Below are 25,000 nucleotides of genomic sequence, written 5' to 3' on the forward strand. Positions count from 1 at the left end.
CCAATCAATTACAGACTGTTATATTAGACACTTTTTTTTTTAAACTGTAAGATTAAAGGGCGAAGGACTTGGATATTAAACAAGCGCTTATTCATTATTTTACCTACTACTGTTAAAAAAAGCAAATGCAGGCTACTCTTTTTGCACTTGCTCTGTTGTTGTATTCCTCCTGAAAGTGACTTTATTTTGTGGTTTGATTGATAGTCTACATCTGGCTTCAGGTTGCACTACAAATTCATTTTACTTGAACAGTGCAGTGTTAAACTATTTTAATAAATAGAGATTTGAACCTTATTGAAATTAGTTTTGTGTAAATTAATAAGTGAGCAATGGGAAAATTAATTCCCAAAATTAATAATTAAAAAAATGTATCGTTAGATTAGTCGTTTTAAAAAATAATCGTTTGGGACAGCCCTAGAATTCAACTTGTTTAATTGGCAGAAAAAAGGCAGCCGAAGGCTGCCGAGTACTGCAGAAACTGGGGTGGCCTTGGTGGGTCAGGGCCGTTAGCTATCAGTCTAACACATACGCAGGCATACCTGTTCAGGGCTTGGAGAGTAAAGGATAGGAGTGTGCATCTCTCCCTTATAGGACGATCCCATACCTATCTAGATACATGGGCTACCATATGGTTCAGGGATGATACATTTTAATATGGAACGATTCGATGAGATACGATTCAATCTGATTATTTTAATTATAAATTAAAATAAGCCAATTCTATAAAAGAAGCATTGACTACCTTTTTAAATAAATATATATTTTGTAAAAGGGACCAGGGAATAGTAAAGCTAGGACATGCTAATAGTATAACTTCATTCTAACCAAATCACATCAGCTCCATGTTAAATCAAACAGCCTCCTTGCTGCTGTAATCTGAGGTCCAATAATAATCATACACAGTATGACGTGGGTTATACATGTGAGCACAATAATACTGTTGTGAGTGTTAGCATGCATCTAGCGGACTTTTATGCTAATGAAACTGAACATCTTAGAACATATAAACTTAACACACCCAAATACATATCTATACATATTTATACTAGTCTACTCACATGTTTATGAACGCACACATGGATGGATGACTCACAGACCGCAGCTAGCACAATTTACAATATCCACCACGTATTCCTCTGTCACTTTCACTGCTCACTCCAAAACCAAACCCAGCAGCAGAGTCTGCATGTTTTTCTTTAAAGCCAAACATCTGCCCTATCTTGGTCCATTGACTCTAAAATAAATATTAACTTAAAATTTTAAAATCACTTGGACATGCTTTTTGACTGCAAAAAGGAATAACTAAATGTGACTTCAATAAAGTTCTGTTAATGATAACAATAAAATGGTTAATAATGGGGTCTCCACGTTGGCCTGATAAGGTGGGCTTGGCAGTGAAAGTAGTTGAGCGTTGCACAAGCTCTTCTCAAGAGTGCTTGTTTGTTCTCCTTTCACCGCCTCTATTCTTTTTCTTGTGAATTATTCATTTTTAATAAGGACAGCTTAACACGTCTCTTCTGGCTCTCAGGGGAGAAGTGTCTGTGAGTTCATGTTGAATGCAGCACATATTGCTCCTTCTCCCAATGGATCCTTCTCGTCTCTTCTATCACCTTCCATCACTTTCTCAGCCTAATAGAAAGGCAGCAAAGCAGGTCTCTGGTGGCTGGCTGTTTTTAAAACCCTCTAATTGCCTGGAGAGTGAGGCGGCAGCTAGCAAAACACTGTTGTCACTGTGCCTTTCTATAAACTTGTATGAGCATCTGTTAATACCATGGAATGTTTTTTCTTAAAACCTTAAAGCATCTTTAGATATTCTCTCTCTCTCTCTCTCTCTCTCTCTCTCTCTCTCTCTCTCTCTCTCTCTCTCTCTCCTCCCCCCTCCCTCCCTCCCCCTCTCTCCCTCCCTCCAGTGTTTCTGTCCACTAAGTTCAGTGTGTGTCTTGTGTCTCCGTCTGCAGGGAGCTGGCAGTGATGGCCCTGGCTGTCTCTTGCCTCCACATGTTTGCCCAGAGTAACTGGACTGGTCCTCCCATCTCCATCCATATCTGTGACCTGCTGCCCCAGGCCCTGCTCTCCTCTCAGGTCTGATAACATCTCATCACTCTATCCTGCCTTTCTGTCATGTATCATCCTGTTTCCTTTTATATGAAGTCCCTCTGTCTTTAAGTTTCTGTCAAAATTAAAATGAAGTCATTGGGGCGCCCAGGTAGCTCACCTGGTTGAGCATGCGCCACATGTACTGTCAAAATGAAATTATAATTAAAAGAAGACCTACTTTAATAATGCTTAACATTTTTACACTCTGTTGGTATAACACATTACACACACATGCACAAACGGGACCTATGCATGCCTACTTTTTTTTCTGACACATAACCAGGTACTGTAAACTGTAGACTAATGCCAGCCTATGAACTACGGTCAGTCAACACATCCCCCAGACTCTCAGACCCAGTACAGCGTTAACTAAATGAAACTGTTATATGATCAACAATAAACTTGTAACTGGTTTGCAGCCAACATTAATAATTAACATATTGGCAGTCAGCGGGATGTAAATGATTGATGCAAACAAACAAACGCTCCTTCATCTTCTCACAACATCTAGTGGACGACAGGCAGAGTTTACCTCCGTAGGTCGTAGCTAAAGCAAGAAGCAAGCTAACGTTAGCTGAGCTAAACGTGTTTGCTAACCTATCAGGGTCCATTTTCATGTGGTTGAGCCAGAGTCCTTTAAATTGATGCCACTTATTTGGCATTCAAAGCTTCTTCTGTTTGGGCCCTGTTGTTGGGCTTGCTAGGCTACATTGAACACGTAACTGTGGAGCAGCTTTCACTTTTATCAATGAAACTAGCTACACTGGCTCGGCTGTCCTGCCTCCTGATTGGCGGACTGTGTTGACAGTGTCTTGCTTCGTAGCTCGACGCAGTAATTTTTGTCATATTCCTCATGGCAGTGGCTAATTATCCACTTTACATTTAAACCTTAACCTTACACTAGTTCCATTGTATCACTTGGTACAAGACTACTTGTTGTCTGAAGTTTTTAAAACCAAAGCTTCTGATGAATGACACAGCAGCTGCTGGTGCGTCGACATGTTTGTTGTCCCCTCTCATGTGTGGCTACGCCCAGCAGATATGTGTTACGCAGGCGGGTTAGACGTTACATAGGGAGGGGAATAACATTCAGCTCAACAGATGTTTCCTAAAAATAAAGATTGTTCACGAGTCCCCGCAGTTGAGTCTGAGGCCCTGTGTGTGTGCGACTCGAGTCAGTGTCAAACTTGAGTCCCCATCTCTGTTATTTATATATTTGTGGAGTGTTGGGTACTCGTAGGGTACAGATTTGATCATTGGCAAATTATCAAAGATGTTTTATCAATATTAATAAAGTTATGAATATGGTTATTAATAACTTTATCAAATCAACAAATAATCAAAATGGGGCACCACCCTGCAAGTCCGGGACCAATAAATCAAACTGTGGAACAGTCATTTCTGTGGTAATCCTTTCAAAGGAAACAAAGGAAGGGGTGAATTCGAGCACGGACCTGTGTTCATCCAGCAATTATTACAATAAGTACACAAATAATCACAACCAACTGCTATTTAAGTATAATAGAATTTATTACTGTCACAATTATCAGTAGCCAATCAATAATAAACGTGTATATACCTTTTACAATATCACAACCTGTGTGTGTGTGTGTGTGTGTGTGTGTGTGTGTGTGTGTGTGTGTGTGTGTGTGTGTGTGTGTGTGTGTGTGTGTGTGTGTGTGTGTGTGTGTGTGTGTGTGTGTGTGTGTGTGTGTGTGTGTGTGTGTGTGTGTCCCCAAAATGGCTATTCCTGTGAGCTGCACAAGGAGTTGAAGAGGCCTAAGGAGTTGCTAGGCAACGCGCACACTTAGCCCGTGGCTTGTATGCTAGGCCATGTGTTAGCTCTATACAAACGCTATGCCGACTCCACGTGGTTAAGCTAGCAGCTTTAGCTCGGGAGCTACGTGGCTAGTTTGTGTCGGTGTGTGTAGTTAGTAAAAGAAGACGGGGTAAAAAAAAGAGACCCACTGATCCTAGTTATCAGTAATGACCAGCCCCCCTCAGCCACTCAGGTCTGGACCAAACGTGCAGTTAGGGTAGACTCTGAGGCTTTTATATAACCACTCCAGTGGCTAACAGCTGATTTTCAGCGATTTTCTCGCAGACAGTAACTAACTTACCGGCGGACGCCGCTCCTTGCGACCGTGCATTTGCGCGGCACTTAGACGCCACAAACCGTCACCGATGAAAAGGGAACTCCCCGCCGAGTTAAACGATACCTCACACAAGACTCTGTCATACGGTTCATTAGCTGTGAAAGGGGGCGTGGCTTAAACATAGGGGGCGGGCCAAACCATCACCAATGAAGAAGGAAGTCTCTGCTGAGTTCAATGATACCTCACACAAGTGTTTACATCAATCGGGCCATTAGTAATAAAAAGGGGCGTGGCTTGAACATAGGGGGCGGGCCAAACCATCACCAATGAAGAAGGAAGTCTCTGCTGAGTTCAATGATACCTCACACAAGGGTTTACCTTAAACGGTTCAAATGTTATGAAAGGGGGCGTGGCCTGAGTAAGTGGGCGTGGTCATATTATAGGGGGCGGCTCAGTATCACACGTAGACCACACATTCTGAGTTTCATGCAAATCGGATGATGTTTGTCATATAAGGCAGATCTCCTGTTGCCAGCGGGGGGCGCTATGACCAAAAGTCAATTTTAGCCTGTAGGTGTCCTCAGGCCTGGACCCTTGTCAATTGTGAGAAATTTCGGGCAGATACGACAAAGTACACTCAAGTTACAACAACTTCTTTGTTCATTGCTAAACACTCAAAATGGCCACCACTTTTAATAACTTTTCATCGTTAAGGTGTTGGGATGGTACAGACCAAGTTTGAAGTCCATTGGATGAAATCTCTAGGAGGAGTTCGTTAAAGTATAGCACCTTGACTTTTAGGCCTACTTCCTGTTGCCACTAGGGGGCGCTATGACTTTAAGTAAATATCGGCCTTTATTTGTCCTCAGGGTCGGACTCTTATGAATCCTGAAAAGTTTCGAGGTAATCGGACAACGTACACTCGAGTTACACCCACTTCCTGTTTTGGCGGCACAAAATGGCCGCCCCGCCACGGCCACGTCCTATGACGAAAAGTTTTTCTTTTAACATCTTTTCATCTTTAACATCTTAAGATGGCACAGACCGAGTTTGAAGTTCATCGGATGAAATCTCTAGGAGGAGTTTGTTAAAGTACGACGTGGAAATGGCCAAAATCACACTAATTTCGAACATTTAATTCAAAATGGCGGACTTCCTGTTGGGTTTAGGGTATGGCTCTAGTGAAGTGTTTTGTACATCTTGACATGTTACATATGTGTACCAAGTTTCGTGAGTCTACGTTAAACGCACTGCAGGGGCTCAATTTTCTTAACTGTCTAGGGGGCGCTAGCGAGCCATTTTTGTGCGCCTATTCCTGAAACCCTTAAAATACGTAAATTTTCACCAGACTTGATGCGACCGCCAAATTTGGTGAGTTTTTGAATATATTAAGCCCCTCAAAAAGCCAATTAATTTGACGGGAAAATAATAGAAAGAAACCATAATAATTCCTTCAGTTTCAATAGGGCCTTCGGCGCTCGGGCCCTAATGATACATTCACAGAAACCGATTAATAATCACATATGGACCAGTACATGATTAAAATCAGATCACATTAATGACAAACAATTGGTAGCAAACCTTTGTTCATTAATAAACAAACTATACACACCAATTCTAACGTCAGCCCAGAAGTGTGTAAGCCTCTTACTGTGTGTGTTGTTTGTAGTTAATCTCTCGCGAGAGGTTAACGACCGGTACCGTCCAGGGCAGTGGACGACACGCGATCCAAGTCGACAAGCAAGAAAACGGGAACGTTGTCCTTTTTCCTTGAATCCGGGCTGATTAAACCAGCTGCAGATGTGAGGAAATACTGGGTCAATATTCCTGTGGGAGGAACCGTTGGGGTCGGGTGCAATGCCACATGGGTGGCAGTGAAGGTCAGGGGCCTTGACGGACCAGACCCGGGCGGCAGACGCTGGCTCTGGGGACGTGGAACGTCACCTCTCTGTGGGGAAGGAGCCGGAACTGGTGCGGGAGGTGGGCGCTACGGTTAGATCTGGTGGGGCTTACCTCTACGCACAGTCTTGGTTCTGGAACCATACTCCTGGATAGGGGTTGGACTCTTTTCTTCTCCGGAGTTGCCCAGGGTGTGAGCCGCCGGGCGGGTGTGGGGATACTCACAAGCCCCCGGCTGAGCGCCGCTTTGTTGGAGTTTACCCCGGTGGACGAGAGGGTCACCTCCCTACGCCTGCGGGTTGTGGGGGGGAAAACTCTGACTGTTTGTGCATATGCACCAAACAGGAGTTCGGAGTATTCGGCCTTCTTGGAGACCTTGACTGGAGTCCTGTATGGGGCTCCAGTGGGGGACTCCATTGTTCTGCTGGGGGACTTCAACGCACACGTGGGCAATGATGGAGACACCTGGAGAGGCGTGATTGGGAGGAACGGCCTCCCTGATCTAAACCAGAGTGGTTGAGTGAGGAACTCCTGAATCCGACTAATACGCCCTCTATGTTAGAGGCAGAGCTGGAGGATAACGGGGGATTGTCGTCGATTTCCCAGGCGGAAGTCACTGATGTAGTCAAACAACTACACAGTGGCAAAGCCCCGGGGATTGATGAGATCCGTCCAGAAATGCTCAAGGCTCTGGGTGTGGAGGGGCTGTCCTGGTTGACACGCCTCTTCAACATTGCGTGGAAGTCTGGGACGGTGCCAAAGGAGTGGCAGACTGGGGTGGTGGTTCCCCTTTTTAAAAAGGGGGACCAGAGGGTGTGTGCAAATTATAGGGTTATCACACTTCTCAGCCTCCCTGGTAAAGTCTACTCCAAGGTGCTGGAAAGGAGGGTTCGGCCGATAGTTGAACCTCGGGTTGAGGAGGAACAATGTGGATTCCGTCCTGGTCGTGGAACAACGGACCAGCTCTTCACTCTCGCAAGGATCCTGGAGGGAGCCTGGGAGTATGCCCAACCGGTCTACATGTGTTTTGTGGATTTGGAGAAGGCGTATGACCGGGTCCCCCGGGAGATACTGTGGGAGGTGCTGCGGGAGTATGGGGTGAGGGGGCCTCTATTTGGGGCCATCCAATCTCTGTATGACCAAAGTGAGAGCTCTGTCCGGGTTCTCGGTAGTAAGTCGGACTTGTTTCAGGTGAGGGTTGGCCTCCGCCAGGGCTGCGCTTTGTCACCAATCCTGTTTGTAATATTTATGGACAGGCTATCGAGGCGTAGTCGGGGTGGGGAGGGGTTGCAGTTTGGTGGGCTGGGGATCTCATCGCTGCTCTTTGCAGATGATGTGGTCCTGATGGCACCATCGGCCTGCGACCTTCAGCACTCACTGGATCGGTTCGCAACCGAGTGTGAAGCGGTTGGGATGAGGATCAGCACCTCTAAATCTGAGGCCATGGTTCTCAGCAGGAAACCGATGGAATGCCTTCTCCAGGTAGGGAATGAGTCCTTACCCCAAGTGAAGGAGTTCAAGTACCTTGGGGTTTTGTTCTCGAGTGAGGGGACAATGGAGCGGGAGATTGGTCGGAGAATCGGCGCAACGGGTGCGGTATTGCATTCAATCTATCGCACCGCCAGGACGAAAAGAGAGCTGAGCCAGAAGGCAAAGCTCTCGATCTACCGGACAGTTTTCGTTCCTACCCTCACCTATGGTCATGAAGGCTGGGTCATGACCGAAAGAACGAGATCCAGGGTACAAGCGGCCAAAATGGGTTTCCTCAGGAGGGTGGCTGGCGTCTCCCTTAGAGATAGGGTGACAAGCTCAGTCATCCGTGAGGAGCTCGGAGTAGAGCCGCTGCTCCTTCGCGTCGAAAGGAGCCAGTTGAGGTGGTTCGGGCATCTGGTAAGGATGCCCTGGGGGCGCCCCCTAGGGAGGTGTTCCAGGCACGTCCAGCTGGGAGGAGGCCTCGGGAAGACCCAGGACTAGGTGGAGGGATTATATCTCCAACCTGGCCTAGGAACGCCTCGGGATCCCCCAGTCGGAGCTGGTTAATGTTGCTCGGGAAAGGGAAGTTTGGGGTCCCCTGCTGGAGCTGCTCCCCCCGCGACCCGACACCGGAAGATGGATGGATGGAATATTCCCTCGGACCCCGTTTTTATATCAGAAAGATATTAAATGTCCTAGCTCAATCTCAAACGGCGAGGTGGGGCTGGCTAGCTAGTTCGAACAGTTGCGTCTTCTTTTAGCAAATGAATCGCCGCGAAGAACATTGAAAGATGATCGCCGAAAGCTTTTATTCTTTCCCCGCCTCCTAGTGGCAGGGTGGTGCATTCAAAGGCCCGACGGCCAATGGGAAAAATGCTCCTTTGTCACAGGTGTGAAGCCATTGTGTTGCAGTTCTTTGTCTCACCACCAGTCTGCCTTGTTCTCCTCGTGTTGAAGGCAGATTCCCCATTTTGCGACCTGTTTCGGAGTGGCGACCTGTAGGAGTTTGGTGAAACAGGCTTTGGAATTCACATGCAGGCCAAGATTCCTTTGTCTTGCCCACCTGTGCCTTTTGTCCCTCCGGTCAGTTCAATCTGAGGTCTTTTTGGTTAAAATCAGGTTTAACCAACTGCTTGGTCCCAACAGGAGCCAATTGTTTGTATTGAACTGAGCGTTCTGGGAGGGTTGTTGCCATGTTCTGAGAGAGCCCCGGCCCAATTTAACCCCTGTTTATATACATTTATGTACATATATACAAATGTCCCGCTGGGCAGCAACTTAAAAAAAGTGAAGTGTTGTGAACGCAGCGCGCTGGGACGAATGTCCGCATGTGCCCAATAGAAACGAGGCAGCCTGCCAGGCACGGAAGAAACTACTCCATGGCAATGCTGCTGTAACTTTCACTCACTGAGGAATGTTTCTCTGCTTGCATCAAGCCCGGTCAATGTCCCGCCCCCGAGAGCCATATACCCCACCGTGATTGGTAGGTTCGTTCAGCCCCGCACACAACACTGTAAAGTACCATACATATCACACTCAAGGGCCGCAAAATTACGAATCCCACTATGGCCACGCCAAGACCCGCCCTACGAAGCAGCTCGATTGGTTGCGGTTAGGCAATTCACCTCGAGTGGTTAAGGTTAGGGTTAGGGGATTGGTCAGGGGATAGGACCTGTACATGTAAGCATGGACGCCTGGCCAATAGTAGTGTGTGAATGCTATTGAAGAGCGGGTCTTGGTGTGGCCATAGTGGGATTCGTAATATTGCTCGCGGGCCGCACTAACATTAAACTTTCATATTAAGGCGGGGGCCACAAACTATCGTCCCGCGGGCCGCAATTGGCCTGCGGGCCGCGAGTTTGAGACCCCTGCTCTAACGTAATAGGTTGACCCAGTTCTTCTGCCTCCTCTGGGTCAAGAAGAGACAGGTTTAACTCTTAGGAACTGCTGGCACGGTGTTGGATCTAGGTTGCAGGAGGATTCATAGAACTTTGAGTTAAAGGATTGAAAAGTGGTGCTGATATCCTTAGGATTTGTTGAGATACTGAATAGAGATGTTCCGATACCAATACCAGTATCGGCTCCGATACTGCCTAAAACGCTGGTATCGGGAAAAACTGGAGTAAATAAAGCCTACGTAAGAAAATCTACGTTAAAGTATTTTATTTATGTTCTTTTTCTTGTTATAATATTATAATATATATATATATATATATATAGAAAGTTCTGGGGTATTCATTGTCTGTGTTTGTTCATGTTTCACAAAGAGTTTAACTTGAGCCAGACCGACAACAAAGATAGAAATCATATCACATCCATACAGGGATAGTGGTATACAGCTGTTAAAACATAATGAAATATATGACACTCTGGTATCGGATCGGTACTCGGTATCGGCCGATACGCAGGTTCAGGTATCGGAATCTGTATCGGGGAAGCAAAAAAGTGGTATCGGACCATCTCTAATACTGATGGATGCTGTTGATGGCAGCTCTGGATTTGCTTTGTTTTAATTTCAGAGCCAGCAATTTGCTTGTTTTACAGCCGTTAAAATAGTAATTTTGCCTCACTCTGTGCATTATGAACTCAGCTCTCCTTTTTAGCATGTCATCTTGCACTGCTCGACTTGTGACTAGAAGAGTAGGCTATGTGTAGATTTAGAAAAACAAGTCTTAAGAGATTGTTCTAATGATTTACAACGTTCTTCCAACTCCTCAATCCTTGCCCCTCTCTTTTTCTTCACATTTGCTGCAAAGGAAGATGTGAAATCTCTAATAAATCCTTGAGTGGCTTGCCAGGTGCCGGGTCCGAAACTGAGCCAGTATTGATTGATATGAACTCTGCTAGATTGGTGTTTTGGAGAAGGGAATTATTGAATTGCCACCTTCTAGATTTTTCTCCTAACATATCACAACGGAATGTGGTTATCAGCACATTGTGACCAGACAGGATTGCTGGTTCTATTGCTGTCGTGTGGAACATTGCCTTAAGTACACTGGAGGACAAAATATAATCAATACGGGAGTGGGCGAGGTGACGTGTGGAAAAGAAGGTGTAATCCTTGCTAGTAGGGTTGTGCATCCTACTAGTAAAATGGTGGGATTCCACAACCACTCTAAACATGTCTATGTGTTTTGGGGCTTTTGTGTGATTGACCCCTGATCTATCCTGGTTTAAATCTAGTACTGCATTCATGTCTCCCCCTATCATTAGTGAGTATTCGTTGAGAGAAAGCAATTCATTGGTTAGGCGCGGGAAAAAACTTTCATCATATGTAGCCGGTGCATATACTGAAACAAAGGCTATTTTCCTACTCCTTATCGTAGTACATATATAAGATATCCTGCCTGATAGATCTTTACTGCTTTTGTTTATGGCAATGACAGCAGCACGATGGAGCCCTTGGTTTTGGTGTCGTCACTAGTTGAAGTATCAACCAAGTATTTATTTTGTAGATGATTTACATCTCTTTTACGTAAGTGTGACTCTTGTATAAGTGGCACGTCTGTTTTTCCTTCTTAAATAATCAAGGAATTTAGCTTGTTTGATCGGCCCGTTTAGCCCCCTGATGTTAACTGAAAGGATTGAAAGCTCAGCCATCTTCAAAATTGAAATGCATATGTCTCGAGTACCCAACCGAAATTCACTGACAAATCTGTAGCAAAGGTTGAACTGTTAGCTCTGAGCAAGGTGTGACAAAAACATGAAAAGTAAAATAAATCCCCTAACCCTCTGAGACTGCAGACCCCCTCCACTATTTGTAAGATGTGTGACCACATCAAACGCAGTTTGCGCAAAACTCCAGCTCAAAACTACACAATATTATAAACACCTACAAACAATTTCTTGACTAAGCTGTGTGAAAAACAGACCAGTCTAGTTGGAGCAATAAGCACCCCAATACACACACATTAGAGAAGCGACAGAATCTCATATTCCAGACACTGCAATGTTTCCTTACCAAATTCACTTCTGAGACTTTTATGTGAGAAATCAACTATATAAAGCTCAAATATGGGCCGTTTTACAAAAAAATTGATGGCTAATTGCAAATATGGTAAGACTGTGTGTTACAGCCCTTGGGTCCAAAAACGAGAGTCTTGACTGATGCATAAGGCGTCTTTTATTTAGTTTGCCAGTCCAGCATGACGTTCAGCATTCTTTAATTCATCATCACCTTAGCACCGTGAAAACTCGCTGCACTCCTCAAGGAATGCAAACAATATATGATCGTCCTTTCTTCCGTCATGAAACGGGCGTCAAGTTTTCAAAGTTCATAAAAGAAACAATCTCAGATAAAAATTCTGTAGACACAAAAAGCTGTGAGCCATTCACACCCACCAGCTACCTTTCAAAGCTCATCTCCCATCGTGCCAAAAACTACGGTGCCACTAAAAGGACACATTTCAACATTGCGGGTACACAGAATTTCCGGTCAATCATATACAAATATTTTTCCCATCTTATTCATTAACTCCACAGCACATATTAAACTCAGAAGTGGTCTTTTACACTCCCACCAATCATGTCATGATAATTATAATACCAAAATAAATCATACATGATTCTAAAAGTTACATAGACTTGTTACTACCACATTATTGGACCATTGTGCAAATAAGCATAGAGTTATGCTAATCTGATGAATTATGCGTGTGTCTCTGTGTATGAGTCTTTCTGACTATTCACTTTCAAGAAGCAACACTAACTTTTGGATGGGCCTCTCGATAACAGAATGTTTAGATGGAGACTTTCCTAATTTCTGTTCTCCAACTCTTATTTTCACTCTTCGCACTAAGCCATCACCATCCAATGCTCCGACAACATAATTCCTGGAGAATGCACTTTCCACTCAGAACAAAGGGAGCCACAAAGCCCAGAGGATCATACAATGAAGCTATGACCGATAGAATGCCTCGGCGTGTGTCTGGCTTGTCTTTCAAGGTTATATTAAAACTGAAACGATCACTTTCAATTAGCCACTGAATACCCAGTGCATGTTCCACTGACACTGAATCAGGGTTGAGGTCAAGGCGTTCGACCCTTGACGCCCTTTCGGATGCCTCAACACAATGAAGAGCCTCAATTTCATTGCAGTTGAATTTGTGGAGTCGTAATCCTCCTCTCTTGCACAACTCTTACACACACACATTAGAGAAGCGACAGAATCTCATATTCCAGACACTGCAATGTTTCCTTACCAAATTCACTTCTGAGACTTTTTTATGTGAGAAATCAACTATATAAAGCTCAAATATGGGCCGTTTTACAAAAAAATTGATGGCTAATTGCAAATATGGTAAGACTGTGTGTCGGACTTCAGCGGCGGTGCTGTTGCCTCGCCGCCCGGCCAGCCTTCCTCCACAGACCCCGGCCTGCTGTGAGCTCCGTTAGGCTGGCAGCCCTGACAGAGCTCCAGGGGCCTGTAACTCCCCTCTTCCTGCTAGCTAAAGGGCCTGTTGTGTGAGAGTGAGAGCGCGGTCAGCGAGCTTGTTACACCAGCAATCTCTTACCACATGTTACGCACAATGTCACGCCACTTAGCTATACAACATACCTAAATGTCTTATAAAGCTAATAACTGTGTCCGATTTCAAGTTAATGAATATTTGTGAACTGTAAGGGTTTCGTTAGCTGCGACTCTCCCTTCAATCCTATGTGTACAGATTGCGGCTAGTTAGCTTCATTTTCGGCGTAATTCCGAGTATATTTACGGTTTGAATTTCGTCACGCCACGTATACAACATCTAGCTAAATGTCTTATAAAGCTAACAAGGGTGTCCGATTTCAAGGTAATGAATGTGTGTGAATTTCAGAGGAATTCTAAGAGGAGGCTGGTTAGCTCTCATTGATAGAGCTACATCCAGCCGCAGGCTCTATCGATGAGACTCGCGGACAAGCAGCGTTTATTTCCGCAATTGTTTGTTTAAATAACTCAACACATAATTACACACATTAAAAGATTAACTGGAACTGTGTTAAGAGATTGCTGGTTTAACAAGCTCGCTGACCGCGCTCTCACTCACATACACCGGGCATTTAGCTAGCAGGAAGAGTTTCAGGCCCTGGAGCTCTGTCAGAGCAGCGGCGTTTGGTTGTCCATTAGCCCAAGAGACGGGGACTTTGAGCGGGTATGGAGTGCTGTGGGCTGCCAGCCGTGACGGAGCTCCAAGTACCTCATAGCAGGACGGGGTCTGTGAAGGAAGGCAGGCCGGGCGGCGAGGCAACCACACAGGCAGCTCCGGCGCTGAACTCCGACACACAGTCGGACAGAATTTGCAATTAGCCATCCATTTTCGTAAAACGGCCCATATTTGAGCTTTACATAGTTGATTTCTCGCATAAAAAAGTTTCAGAAGTGAATTTTGTAATGGAATAGCAGAGATCTGCGCGACCTAGATTCAGAAGACTACCTGATCTCAGGTCAGTTGTGTAGCCTATGTAAATGTTGGGGCGTGACTGTTCTCTTAATACACCCATGGGCTGACAAAGGTTCCGGTTTTTGGGAGGTTGACGTCAACAAAGATTTTCATAGTAAAGGGGTGTCAGTGGGACTTTCAGCTTCTATGTATGTCCTATTTACCCACGAACTGTCGTTATTCAACTATGACAGGGTAAAATCGGTTTTGCATTCTATCTATTCTATCACCCCTTTAATGAAATACGGAGGCGAGTGTAGGAGCTCAGTTTCTTGCAACCATAGCGGCCGCCGGTCACGTGCTTCTTCTATTTAGCACATTTTAAAGTTCAGTGCATCAATCTGGTGCACTTCAACAGCAAAATCAAGAGGCTAGATCTATGAACAAATTTGTACCCTTTAAAACAATGTTGTGCTCTATACGTATATATTGCACACAAATAAGAATTCACTTCCACTCTCCCAGAATGAGCACGAGAACAGGAGGGTGTAAGGGCTAAGGAGGTTTTGGTGTAGGAGGAAATATACTTACATGGCTGCAAGACATACTTTTTTCCCCTCCCTGCTGGTTTGTGTTCTGGTCAGCCCCCAAAAGCAAGGGGGTTGGCTGTTTTTACTGTGTGGTCAGCACTTAGGCTAGCTACAGCATGCAGCAGCCTGGATGTTGGTCTTTAATTTGTCCTAAAAGGGCCTTTTTTTTAAATGTTTATTTATTAACCTAAGCATGTACTCCCTAAACTGAAAGTATGTTGTATTAAAATCACAGTGAAATGAAAAATAAGATATTAATATGATTTATTTTATGATCTTACTTATTTACACACAATATATAAATAAAAAAAATTTAAATTAATGTAATAATTCCTTTTAACATCACAAATGTTTTGGACACGCAATTAACGCACGCTTGTTCTGTGATGTGGGCGTCGGGCTGCTCCATACTTTGGGATATCGGGAAGCGATGCAGCAGTAACCGGAACCTTTCATTACTTAGTTAATGAATCAAATGTTTCTCGTTAGTTTAAAATGTCCCCAAACATCCATTCCACTGGTTCCCATATTCATACTCAGGTGAGCCCACCGTGAGTCATGACCAAGCAACTCCCTGTGGTAGGGATGGGTACCAGTCACGATTTTACCGGTACCTGAAATTCAGTTGTAAACATAATTCCAAACCAAAATGATCCTATTTACTTATAACACTTTATTTATTTAAAACATTTAACACTCCACACAAAATAACCCCCCTTCCCCCCCAAACCCATCCCTACAACCTATTAAATCAAATAATTCTTCATTTCTTACACTGCACTGTAGCTTTGGGCTTAATTTAGCAGATTATCCTAACTGATACAGTACCAATGCTTGATTTTGAGTCTGTATTTAGTCTGAGTTGCCTTTAATTGAAATGTAATCATAGTTAGATTTTTCACCTACAGAAACCCTAAATCAAAGAATCAAGTAATTTGCCTCGCAACAATACTTATACAATATACATCCTGTGAATATATTTCTAATGATATCTTATTTCCATATATTTATTTTGTGCTTGGGTGTATAATACATGGGCAGGGAGGGGTTATATTATCCATGTGGTCGGGGAACACCCTGGGATCCTCCAGTACGAGCTGGAGGATGGGGGACCAGAGCCTGCCCTAGGCTACTGGAAATCCTGGCTTCCCTGCTTAATGACTCCGATCTGGATAAACAGCTGAAAATGGATGAATAGATGAATAACTGTAGTGCATGAGTCACTGTATTAAAAAACATGTTTAATTGCTTCTGGGCTAAACTGTGAGGGTGAAAGGACCGATGGTGTTGTCTGCTGTACAGATTGTAAAGCCCCCTGAGGCAAATTTGTGATATTGGGCTATGTAAATGAAATTGACTTGAGTATGCAAAGTTGTGTATTAATAAGCAGTGATTTAAAATACATAAACGCTTCACTAAAGTGTGATTTGAATGGTGTGTGCGTGACAACATTTTGAATGAGTTAGTCGTTAGAATGATGCTTCTGGGCTTTAACTCAGATTTGCATATCTTTGATTGGCAGCCCCAGACCCTGGTTGAGGCTATCCACTCCAGCCTGCTCCTGGATGGGGAGTCTGTGTACAGCCTGGTGGCCAACCCCTTCCTCCTCCTGCTGGCCAGGGTTATTCTCAACAAGTGCTGCTCAAAGATGGACAGCCTCCAGGTAAGGGCTTTCTGTCCCAATGATGACTTATTCTATTTTAGGAGATTTAGTTTGTGACCTCAGACCAAGCCCCCAGGAACAGCGCCATGTCTGAAAGCCACCACGGGCTTAGCGGCCAACGGTGTAACTGCACCCCATGGCCCAGAAAGACTTTCCCCAGAGACTTTGCACGGCGAAAGAAACTTCTATATTTCAGCGGATAATTTTTTTTGGGGTACATCAACTTACCAGCCGAACACTTAAAGCGTCCTTGTATAAAACGTCATGTTTTAAATATTTTTAACAATTACTAGTAGCCAAATCCATAGTTATTAAAATAGGTATGATGAACGTGCATAATGGATGCTAGCAGACCCGCAGGACTGCGCCCGACCGCGTCGCCCTACACTGCGCAGACTCCTATGACTGTTCTCCTGAGGTCCTGTAGCTGTGCTAATGGATAGAGCTCATGGCTGTAATTCACCATGTGTTCTATTAATACATCCATGGTATGTATGCTGTAAAGCCTGTTACGTGGGTGAGAGATGAAGCCATGGATGTTATTAAGAGAAGCTCTGTTCACCAAACTGCACGCTAACCTTAGTAGCTAGCGCTAACTAGTAGCTAGCTAGTTGCACAACATAATGATTAGCAACATCTCCTTGGTTGTCTGAATACAGCCATCGTTTATTTAGATAAGCATGTAAACGATCAGGAACAATGAAAACTCAATGTTTAACGTTAAAGTGAATAGTCAAGTCAAATTAAAGTTTGTGCATGATTACATGATAGAACTATTTTATAATACTCTATCCTACGTTGTGGATAAATAAGCTATATATCATAAGCTGACGTATATTTCTGGAGTGTTGAAGGTTAAAAGAAAAAATAACAAGAACCGAAAACTGATAGGAACCAAACCGTGGGTTTTGTGAACCGTGCCACCCCTAGTATCTAGAAAGTTTTCTGTAGGTACAGTACAGGCCAAAAGTTTCCTTTTTATTTTCATGACTATTTACATTGTAGATTCTCACTGAAGGCATCAAAACTATGAATGAACACTATTACTACTACTACTACTAACACAATATGGAATTATGTACTTAACAAAAAAGTGTGAAATAACTGAAAACATCTTATACGTCTTATATTTTAGATTCTTCAAAGTAGCCACCCTTTGCTTTTTTATTTATAAGGGAAAAACTTCCACTAATGAACCCTGACAAAGCACACCTGTGAAGGTAAAACCATTTCAGGTGACTACCTCATGAAGCTCATTGAGAGAACACCAAGGGTTTGCAGAGTTATCAAAAAAAGCAAAGGGTGGAAACACAGTGAATGAGAAGGTGTGTCCAAACTTTTGGCCTGTACTGTAATTTGAGTCCTTTTGTACTTTGGACGGCAGAGAATGGACCTCATAGTGCCTCTGGTTAACTGTGTGCTTTGTTCATGGGTGGTAAGTGGTGTTTGATCAGGTGAGTCCAGATTGAGGACTGGTGTGGTCTTTATTGCTGCTAGGAAGGCATTGTAGTATGACGTACTTGCTAGGTAACTAGCTAAAATTAGCTGGCTGGCTAACATTGGCTAATTTACAGAAATGTTGATAAATGTGCGTTGTCCTCATAAATAAATGAATAAATCTATACATGTGGCCTTTCTCAATACAAAATACTTCATATTTGAATTAGCATTCTGGAGAGTTTGAACTTGACAAGTTGAACTCAGGATTCAAAACCGCTACGATCAGGGACGCAATACGATCAATATGCAATTGGGACAACCAAGTTCTTAAAGGTTTTTTTGAGCTTTCAACCCCATCGACAGTAGGGCTGTTGGAACGAATTCCGAAAGTTGAATATAATTTGAATAGTAAAAAAATCAATAACCTCTCTTAACATGCTAATGAGGGAAAGGAGAATGAATTACCAGCACCATTCTCCTCCAAGCAGCGGGGGCTGTCTAACTTTAAGTGCATAACCCCACCAATGCTCCCTCCAGAAGATGTTTTTCACCCTCCCCTCCTCTACCCAACTCTGTTCATTCATATTCCGGCCCCCTCTGGCCATAGCCCACTGCACAACACTAAATATGGAAGGAGAAAGCACAGCTCTGCCGGTCAGGAGACAGGTGTACATGTGTATGCTGACATGATGAATATATTTGTGAACATGCTCCGTTAGAGCGTGTGTGTGTGCGCTGGAGGATATTGATTAAGTGAGACAGACAATTAAACCTCCATGCAACCATGCCACAGAGGCTGGGGTCATCTTGCATTGGATATGAGGCAGGAGAAATCCTCCCTGACACACAAATAAGATTTTTTTTATACGGTTCACTTCCACTCTCCCAGAATGAGCACGAGAACAGGAGGGTGTAAGGGCTAAGGGGGTTTTGGTGTAGGAGGAAATATACTTACATGGCTGCAAGACATACTTTTTTCCCCTCCCTGCTGGTTTGTGTTCTGGTCAGCCCCCAAAAGCAAGGGGGTTGGCTGTTTTTACTGCGTGGTCAGCACCTAGGCTAGCTACAGCATGCAGCAGCCTGGATGTTGGTCTTTAATTTGTCCTAAAAGGGCCTTTTTTTTAATGTTTATTTATTAACCTAAGCATGTACTCCCTAAACTGAAAGTATGTTGTAATAAAATCACAGTGAAATGAAAAATAAGATATTTATTTTATGATATTCACCTATTTAATATAAATGACATCATATAATGTAATGCATTACATTTACTTGTGTTTAATGTTGGATCCTCAGCTATGCCATTACTATTTAAAGTTATTTTCAATAAATTAAACTCTAGGCCTGTACCAGAAATAATCCTAAATGTATCTTGTTTATATAGTACATGAAAATAATCCGGTAAATCAATGCCTGTGTTTCTGCTATATACATATAGCAGCGCCGCCACTGCTATATTATTGCAGCGACTGCTTCAGAATTTTATTGTATTATTTCATCCACTCTCTCTTCCCTTTTTAGGAGGTTTTGTTGCTAAACTGTATGTAAAATGAGTGGTGACATTAAATCACAGTTTCACGTAACGTTATTCTAAGGTGCTCCTTAGCGGAGGTAAGCCAGCCCACTGACAGCAACGTTATTGTTTCTATTCTAGCACAATCTTTAGTAATGACAGTAGTAGTCATAACAGGGCCGGAATCACCGGAGTACCGGTACTTCTGATTTTTGTCCACATGTGTACCGTTACTTCCTACTGCGTACCCCTAAACACTTATGAAACTGTGTCTCTCACACACCAGTTGAGCACTGAGTAAACGGAGCTGAAAATGTCTGTGTTAACATGGATCATTTGATAAACACATTATTGTAACCCTGATGGCCTGATCGCTAGAGTACTGTGCCACTCTGCCAGCGCCCGACACAGGAGGACCCCTGTGATCCAGTACGCAGCCCACGGCCGGATCATAATCCGTCGCACACCAGACCAGCAAACCGCAGCGTCAAATGGCAGGTTCAACCGAGGCAACGGTTGCCTTTGTGGCAGAAAAAAACATTATGACATGAGGATCGTAATGAAGTCGAGGTTGCGGGCAGCAGGACAACAGACTTTTGCTCTGCGCACTCTGCTTCTCGTCTCTGGGTGCTGAGTGACACGCGAGCGAGCTCCAAACCAGTACCGAGGATCAGACCGATCCTAAACAAACCTCCAGGTTAGCTACTGAAAGAAAACAAAGGTGTTCTGTATTATTATCACCCACACTCAGTTTACACAACTACCAATAGTTAGTTGCACAGATATATGTACAACTAAGGTAAGATTTCCTGTTCAATTAGGAATTCTTACTGATATTTCAGGTGTGCTCACATTCAGTTTGACCTTTTTTAAATAAAGTGGTTTAGATGGTCTGGTGCTTCCAAGCTGTTTGTTAGACTGACAGCTCATGTTTCTCTACCTGTCAGATTTTGTTGTAGCAATGTCACTGCATTCCTAAATCTCAGCAATTACTTTGGGGAGCACAATGGGTTCTATCATAACTGATGGAAATGATGTCAAGAACTACATAAAACTTTATAAATTTCCCACTGCTGCTTTCACACTGATGTTATGGAATTGTTTTTTGGACCATTAAGATATTTTACAAATGGGATGTATACCAGAAAACATTCTACATTTCTACAAACATAGTATTAACGTGTGACTACTGTTTTTTTCAACCTGGACCCTAGTTTCCTGTGTTTTTGTGTCTAAGGGACTGATGAGAACAACAATCTTTGACATTGGTCCAGTATTAAGAGAGACCGAAACAAGCTACAATGTAAGTTAATAGGGCGATAGTCCAGCTTGTATTTACCTTCACAAAAGTTGTGTTTTTGCCACTGACAGACTCAAATATATATTAAGTGTCTGACAACATTATGGAAAGGATCCCTTAGATATAGACCTTTTTTAAAACCTCTTTAAGACATTTTGTGTTTAACCAGAACCAGCTCTGAGGTCGCTAGCTCTAAACCCACCAGACTCCATTTAAAAAAACAATACTTTTAGCGTGAATAGAGCAAACATATTTCCACATGTAAAACGGTAAACTATGCGTTTATTTCAACCAAAACTAGAGTTGTGATGGATGGAAAAGTGGAAAGACGACCCAAAAACGGCTTTTCATAGTTTTATTTAGTTTCTGTCGACTTTGAAAGAAGTGTATTTACCAATGCTAAAATGACTGATGAAAGTGATGGTTTAGCCAACGCAGTTTGGCGGATGTTTTTATGTTTAAAAAAAGGATCTTCCTCTTTAACAGAAAGGTCGACCTCCTTAGAAATCCTTTCCATAATGTTGTCAAACACTATTAATCTGAGTCTGTCAGCGGTATAACAAGCACTTTTGTGAAGGTTAATACAAGCTGGACTATTGTCCTATTAACTTACATTGTAGCTTTTTTCACCGCTGCAGGCTGCAGCGATCTCTCTTAATACTGGACCAATGTCAAAGATTGTTGTTCCCATCAGTCACTTAGACACAAAAACATAGGAACATAGGATCCAGGTTGAAAAAAATGAGTTACACTTTAAGGTAATGGATACCAGATATACAAAACACAGATGTATAAAGTCAACGGACATGTTTTAATCTGTTTCTTCGTGTTTTTTCTCATGTATTTTAGCTGCTGCCCTGGTGGACCCTGCGCTACATCAGCCTGCACCAGCAAATCCTGGAGGCCCGTTCTCCACAGCTCCTCAACTTGGCCCACAGCAGCATTGACAAAGGTCTGTGAACCCTACAATGTGGACATCCCTGTACTAGGTTGTAACGGTACACAGAAGTCCCGGTTCGGTTCATACCCAGGTGCGAGTTGATGCAGCAGAAAAGACAGTAGTGCAAGTGTCAAAGACGGACAGCCCTCCTGCTGGGGACAGGGGTAGCATTTTGCCCACAGGCAATCTTGGTATAATGTTACAGTTCAGTGTATCACACTGTATGAACACTGAACAAACACTTTCCCAGAAGGCAACAGGACAAAATAGGCTATAAAACTGAAATCTCTATGCTATGAAATTGAAAATACCAAAATAAACAGAATAATAAAAAAGTCAAACGGTTTATTTTACAGGTCCTCAAATTTCATGGAAAGTAGGTGATAAATAGCAAAATTAGCAAGCAGCACACCATGACCCCTGGACTGTGATGGTTTGCCACAAATACACAAACCATTCCATCCCAGAATGCTGTGTGGACTAGTCAGACCTTCCTCTGCGGCGTTGTGGAGAAAGGTCTGACAATGGGAGACTAGGCCCAACCCTACTCTGGATAAAATGGTAAAATATTATATTCCAATTGCCCAAAAGCCAAAGTTTGCTTTTAAGAGGTTCAATAATTCTGAAATCTGGCTTTAAGTGAGTTTCTCTTTCCTTCTACTTGACTGCTCACACAACCACTATAAAGTTATTTTCCTGCAATTTAATATCACTGGTGCAAAAGGTGACACAGATGTGTTGCATGCAAATCTCTGTCTTTCTCTCCTTGCTCGCTTTGAGCACCATCAGCCTTGGTGTCTCTTCATTAATGTTGAATGGGGAAGGAAAGAGTATGATTTCTGATCATGAATTACACACCTCCTCCCTGCCAGTCTCAGCTAAAGATAACCTCTCTGTCTCTGTGACAGGGCCTTCAGCGAGGCCAAATTAATAATCAGGCAGCATATAAGAGACCAAGCTTTCATCCCTTGTCATCACCGATACACACTCTGTTTCTCTTTTTAATGTGTCACCTCAAGGCCTGAGTACTTTGGGCTGGGACTATAACAAGTGCAGCTGTACTCTGTTCACATGGATGGTGCTTAGGGGAACAACTTAGATGTCTGTCCATGGTATTACTCCTGAATTTCAAACATCCCGGTGTTCTTCTCAGAACTCTACTGCATGTTTAGATTGCAAGCTGCTTGATTAACGGGTTTGATTGTATCTGTGCAGGAGGTTTTTAGTTAGGTATTGTTTTCATCTGGTCTGTGGGAGACCCCCCACCTTACCTACACAGTTCTTTTTTTTTTATGATACATTTTTTATTTTTATATTTTTGAACACACAAGATACACAACAAACAAATACAATCGAACAGGAACCAAAACCCTCACCCACCCTCTGTGGTCTCGAGGAAAACAAAACAAACCAAAATACAAGACCCGGGGGAGCCAGTGCCCCGAAGCCGGACAGGGAGGCCAGTCGTGTGCATATCATCCGCTGGAATTTAAAAACCCAGCGCAAGTAAAGATGGCAGCAGTGTTTGGTGAGCAAAAAAAGGCAAAACCAACTCAGTGCTCTGGGAACAGCTAACGTTAGCTAACCCTGCGGTCCCTCTGCCCCCCCCTCGCTGTAGTATACTGTCTGTATTCTCCCGACACGCTGTATTCACTTACTGTTTAAAACTTTTTCCGGATTAGTTGGGGTGCATAGGCATACTGCTCAAAACCAACATGAAAAAACATAGTAATGTTCCCTCAGCATTTAGTTTAGTTGTTAAATTGTATGTAAATGAGCAGGGATGTTAAATCACCTGTTTCCCCTAACATTACTCTAAGGTACCGTCTATGTGCTGGATTTTTCCTAAGGTTAGCTAGCAAATAAGCCCACTGACGGCGACATTATTGTTGATATTTTGGCCCAGTGTTTAGTAATGCCAGTAGTAGTGGTCATAGTGAGTGAACATGTGATGTGAGATGCAAATTGTGTTATGTCTGTAGAACTGTTCATTAGCTGTGGAACGTTATGTGTGATATCTGAACAGTAGTAAAACAGATTGTAGAGCCCTGCACGGGCCAAAAACTCCAGCCCTAACGTGGTGTTCAAGCCCTACCCGACCCCAGCCCGACAACGCCTGCAATTTTTTCAGCCCAAACCCGGCCCGACCCTAGACCAACATCAATCACTTTAAGCTCTCTCTGACGCGCGCTCTTTGACGCTCTCTCTCTCTCTGACGCGCGTTCTCTGATGCGCTCTGTCTCTGCTACACACGCAAACACACACACGTCACACCTTCTCCATCAACAACATGAAATCAAGGAGAGGGCCAACTTTTCCTGCTACAGATTCCCCACCGTGGTCAGAAAACACAGGGGAGACGCTTTGTTTCTGTCACTATGACTCTAGAGTCACTACTCGCTCCGGTCGCCGGCACTCTCTCACTTCTCACTCTACCACACACTCCCCACACACACACACATGCTGCTCGACGCACACACCAGCGCACAAGTATAAACATCAGGCCACTTACATAGGCTATAGGAGGCCATAGGCCCTAGGAGCTCTGCGTGGAGCCTCCGCACAACTGTAAAACGGCCTTGAGATGGGCACAATGAGGAGAGGAGTCCGACCCGAGCCAGATCTGTAAAAAAAAAAAACGGCCCGAGCCCGGCCCGAATGGGCTTAGCCTGTCGGGCCCCGTCAGGCACCGACGGGCTTGCAGGGCTCTAACAAATTGTATTCTGATCCAAAGACTCTTTCTGTGAGATAAAGGACACTAACAGATTATACCCTGGACACTATCAATTATATCCAAATGTTAATAAGTAATCTTGTTAAATAATCGTGATTATTTTTTCCATAATCGAGCAGCCCTAGCCGACAGCGGCGAAGGCCCTATTGAAACTGAAGGAATTATTTTCTGCAAATGAATCGCCTTTTTGAGGGGCTTAACATATTCAAAAACTCACCAAAATTGGTGTGCGTGCGTGCATGAATAATAGCGCATTTCTGGAAACAATCTATGACATGAGCCGCAGTATTCAAAGTCCCACCCACACACCTGCCTGACCATCACAAGTCAATCCCAGCTGTTAATCATGACGATTCAGTTTTTATTGCATCAAATAACTAATAAAAACCAAGCTGATCGGAACAATGAACTCTTGAACAAACACCAGTGTGATCAGAACTTCCTGAAACGACAGAATCCATCTTCTGGGAAAAAATGGATTTGACGTCTACTTCTGACTTTTTAAGTTTCAGGTGACCTAGATGTTTTGGCTTCACTTAAACAGTCTAGGCATCAACCCCTGCCCGGTCCTGACCTTGAAAAGAAAAATGTCATGTCTCAGTTTCAAAAGATGTCGTCACTTTCCAAAGACAGCCTCACATTTCGAAATGTCCTCACTTCACGAAGATGTCCTTTTTGCAAGCGTGTCCCCACTTTTTAGTAAAACATGTGCTCGCACTCGCTATGAAACTCAATATGCTCCGAAAGTACAAGAGAGCAAACACAAGTCTGAAACAGCCTTTTAAAAGAGGTGAGGACTGGACAAAATGGCCTCACTTTCAGGGAGTAAAGCTCTGGGGTCTCATTTATAAAACTGTGCGTAGGATCCTCACTATAAGTGTACGTGCGCCCAAAAG

The 25,000-nt window shown here is 43.6% G+C and overlaps 1 protein-coding gene across 2 annotated transcripts in view; it reads left to right on the forward strand.

Moving 5' to 3' along the window:
• ttc27 (tetratricopeptide repeat domain 27) overlaps positions 1-25,000 on the forward strand; it is a 128,121-nt gene that overhangs the window by 11,663 nt on the left and 91,458 nt on the right. For both annotated transcript variants that reach the window (XM_028603661.1, XM_028603662.1), the window contains exons 3-5: positions 1,959-2,082; positions 16,037-16,177; positions 21,280-21,382. In XM_028603661.1, the coding sequence (XP_028459462.1) occupies positions 1,959-2,082; positions 16,037-16,177; positions 21,280-21,382 (368 nt within the window). The remainder of the gene's footprint in view (positions 1-1,958; positions 2,083-16,036; positions 16,178-21,279; positions 21,383-25,000) is intronic.

Source organism: Perca flavescens, chromosome 17 (genome assembly GCF_004354835.1).
Source record: "Perca flavescens isolate YP-PL-M2 chromosome 17, PFLA_1.0, whole genome shotgun sequence".
Classification (NCBI taxonomy): Eukaryota; Metazoa; Chordata; class Actinopteri; order Perciformes; family Percidae; genus Perca; species Perca flavescens.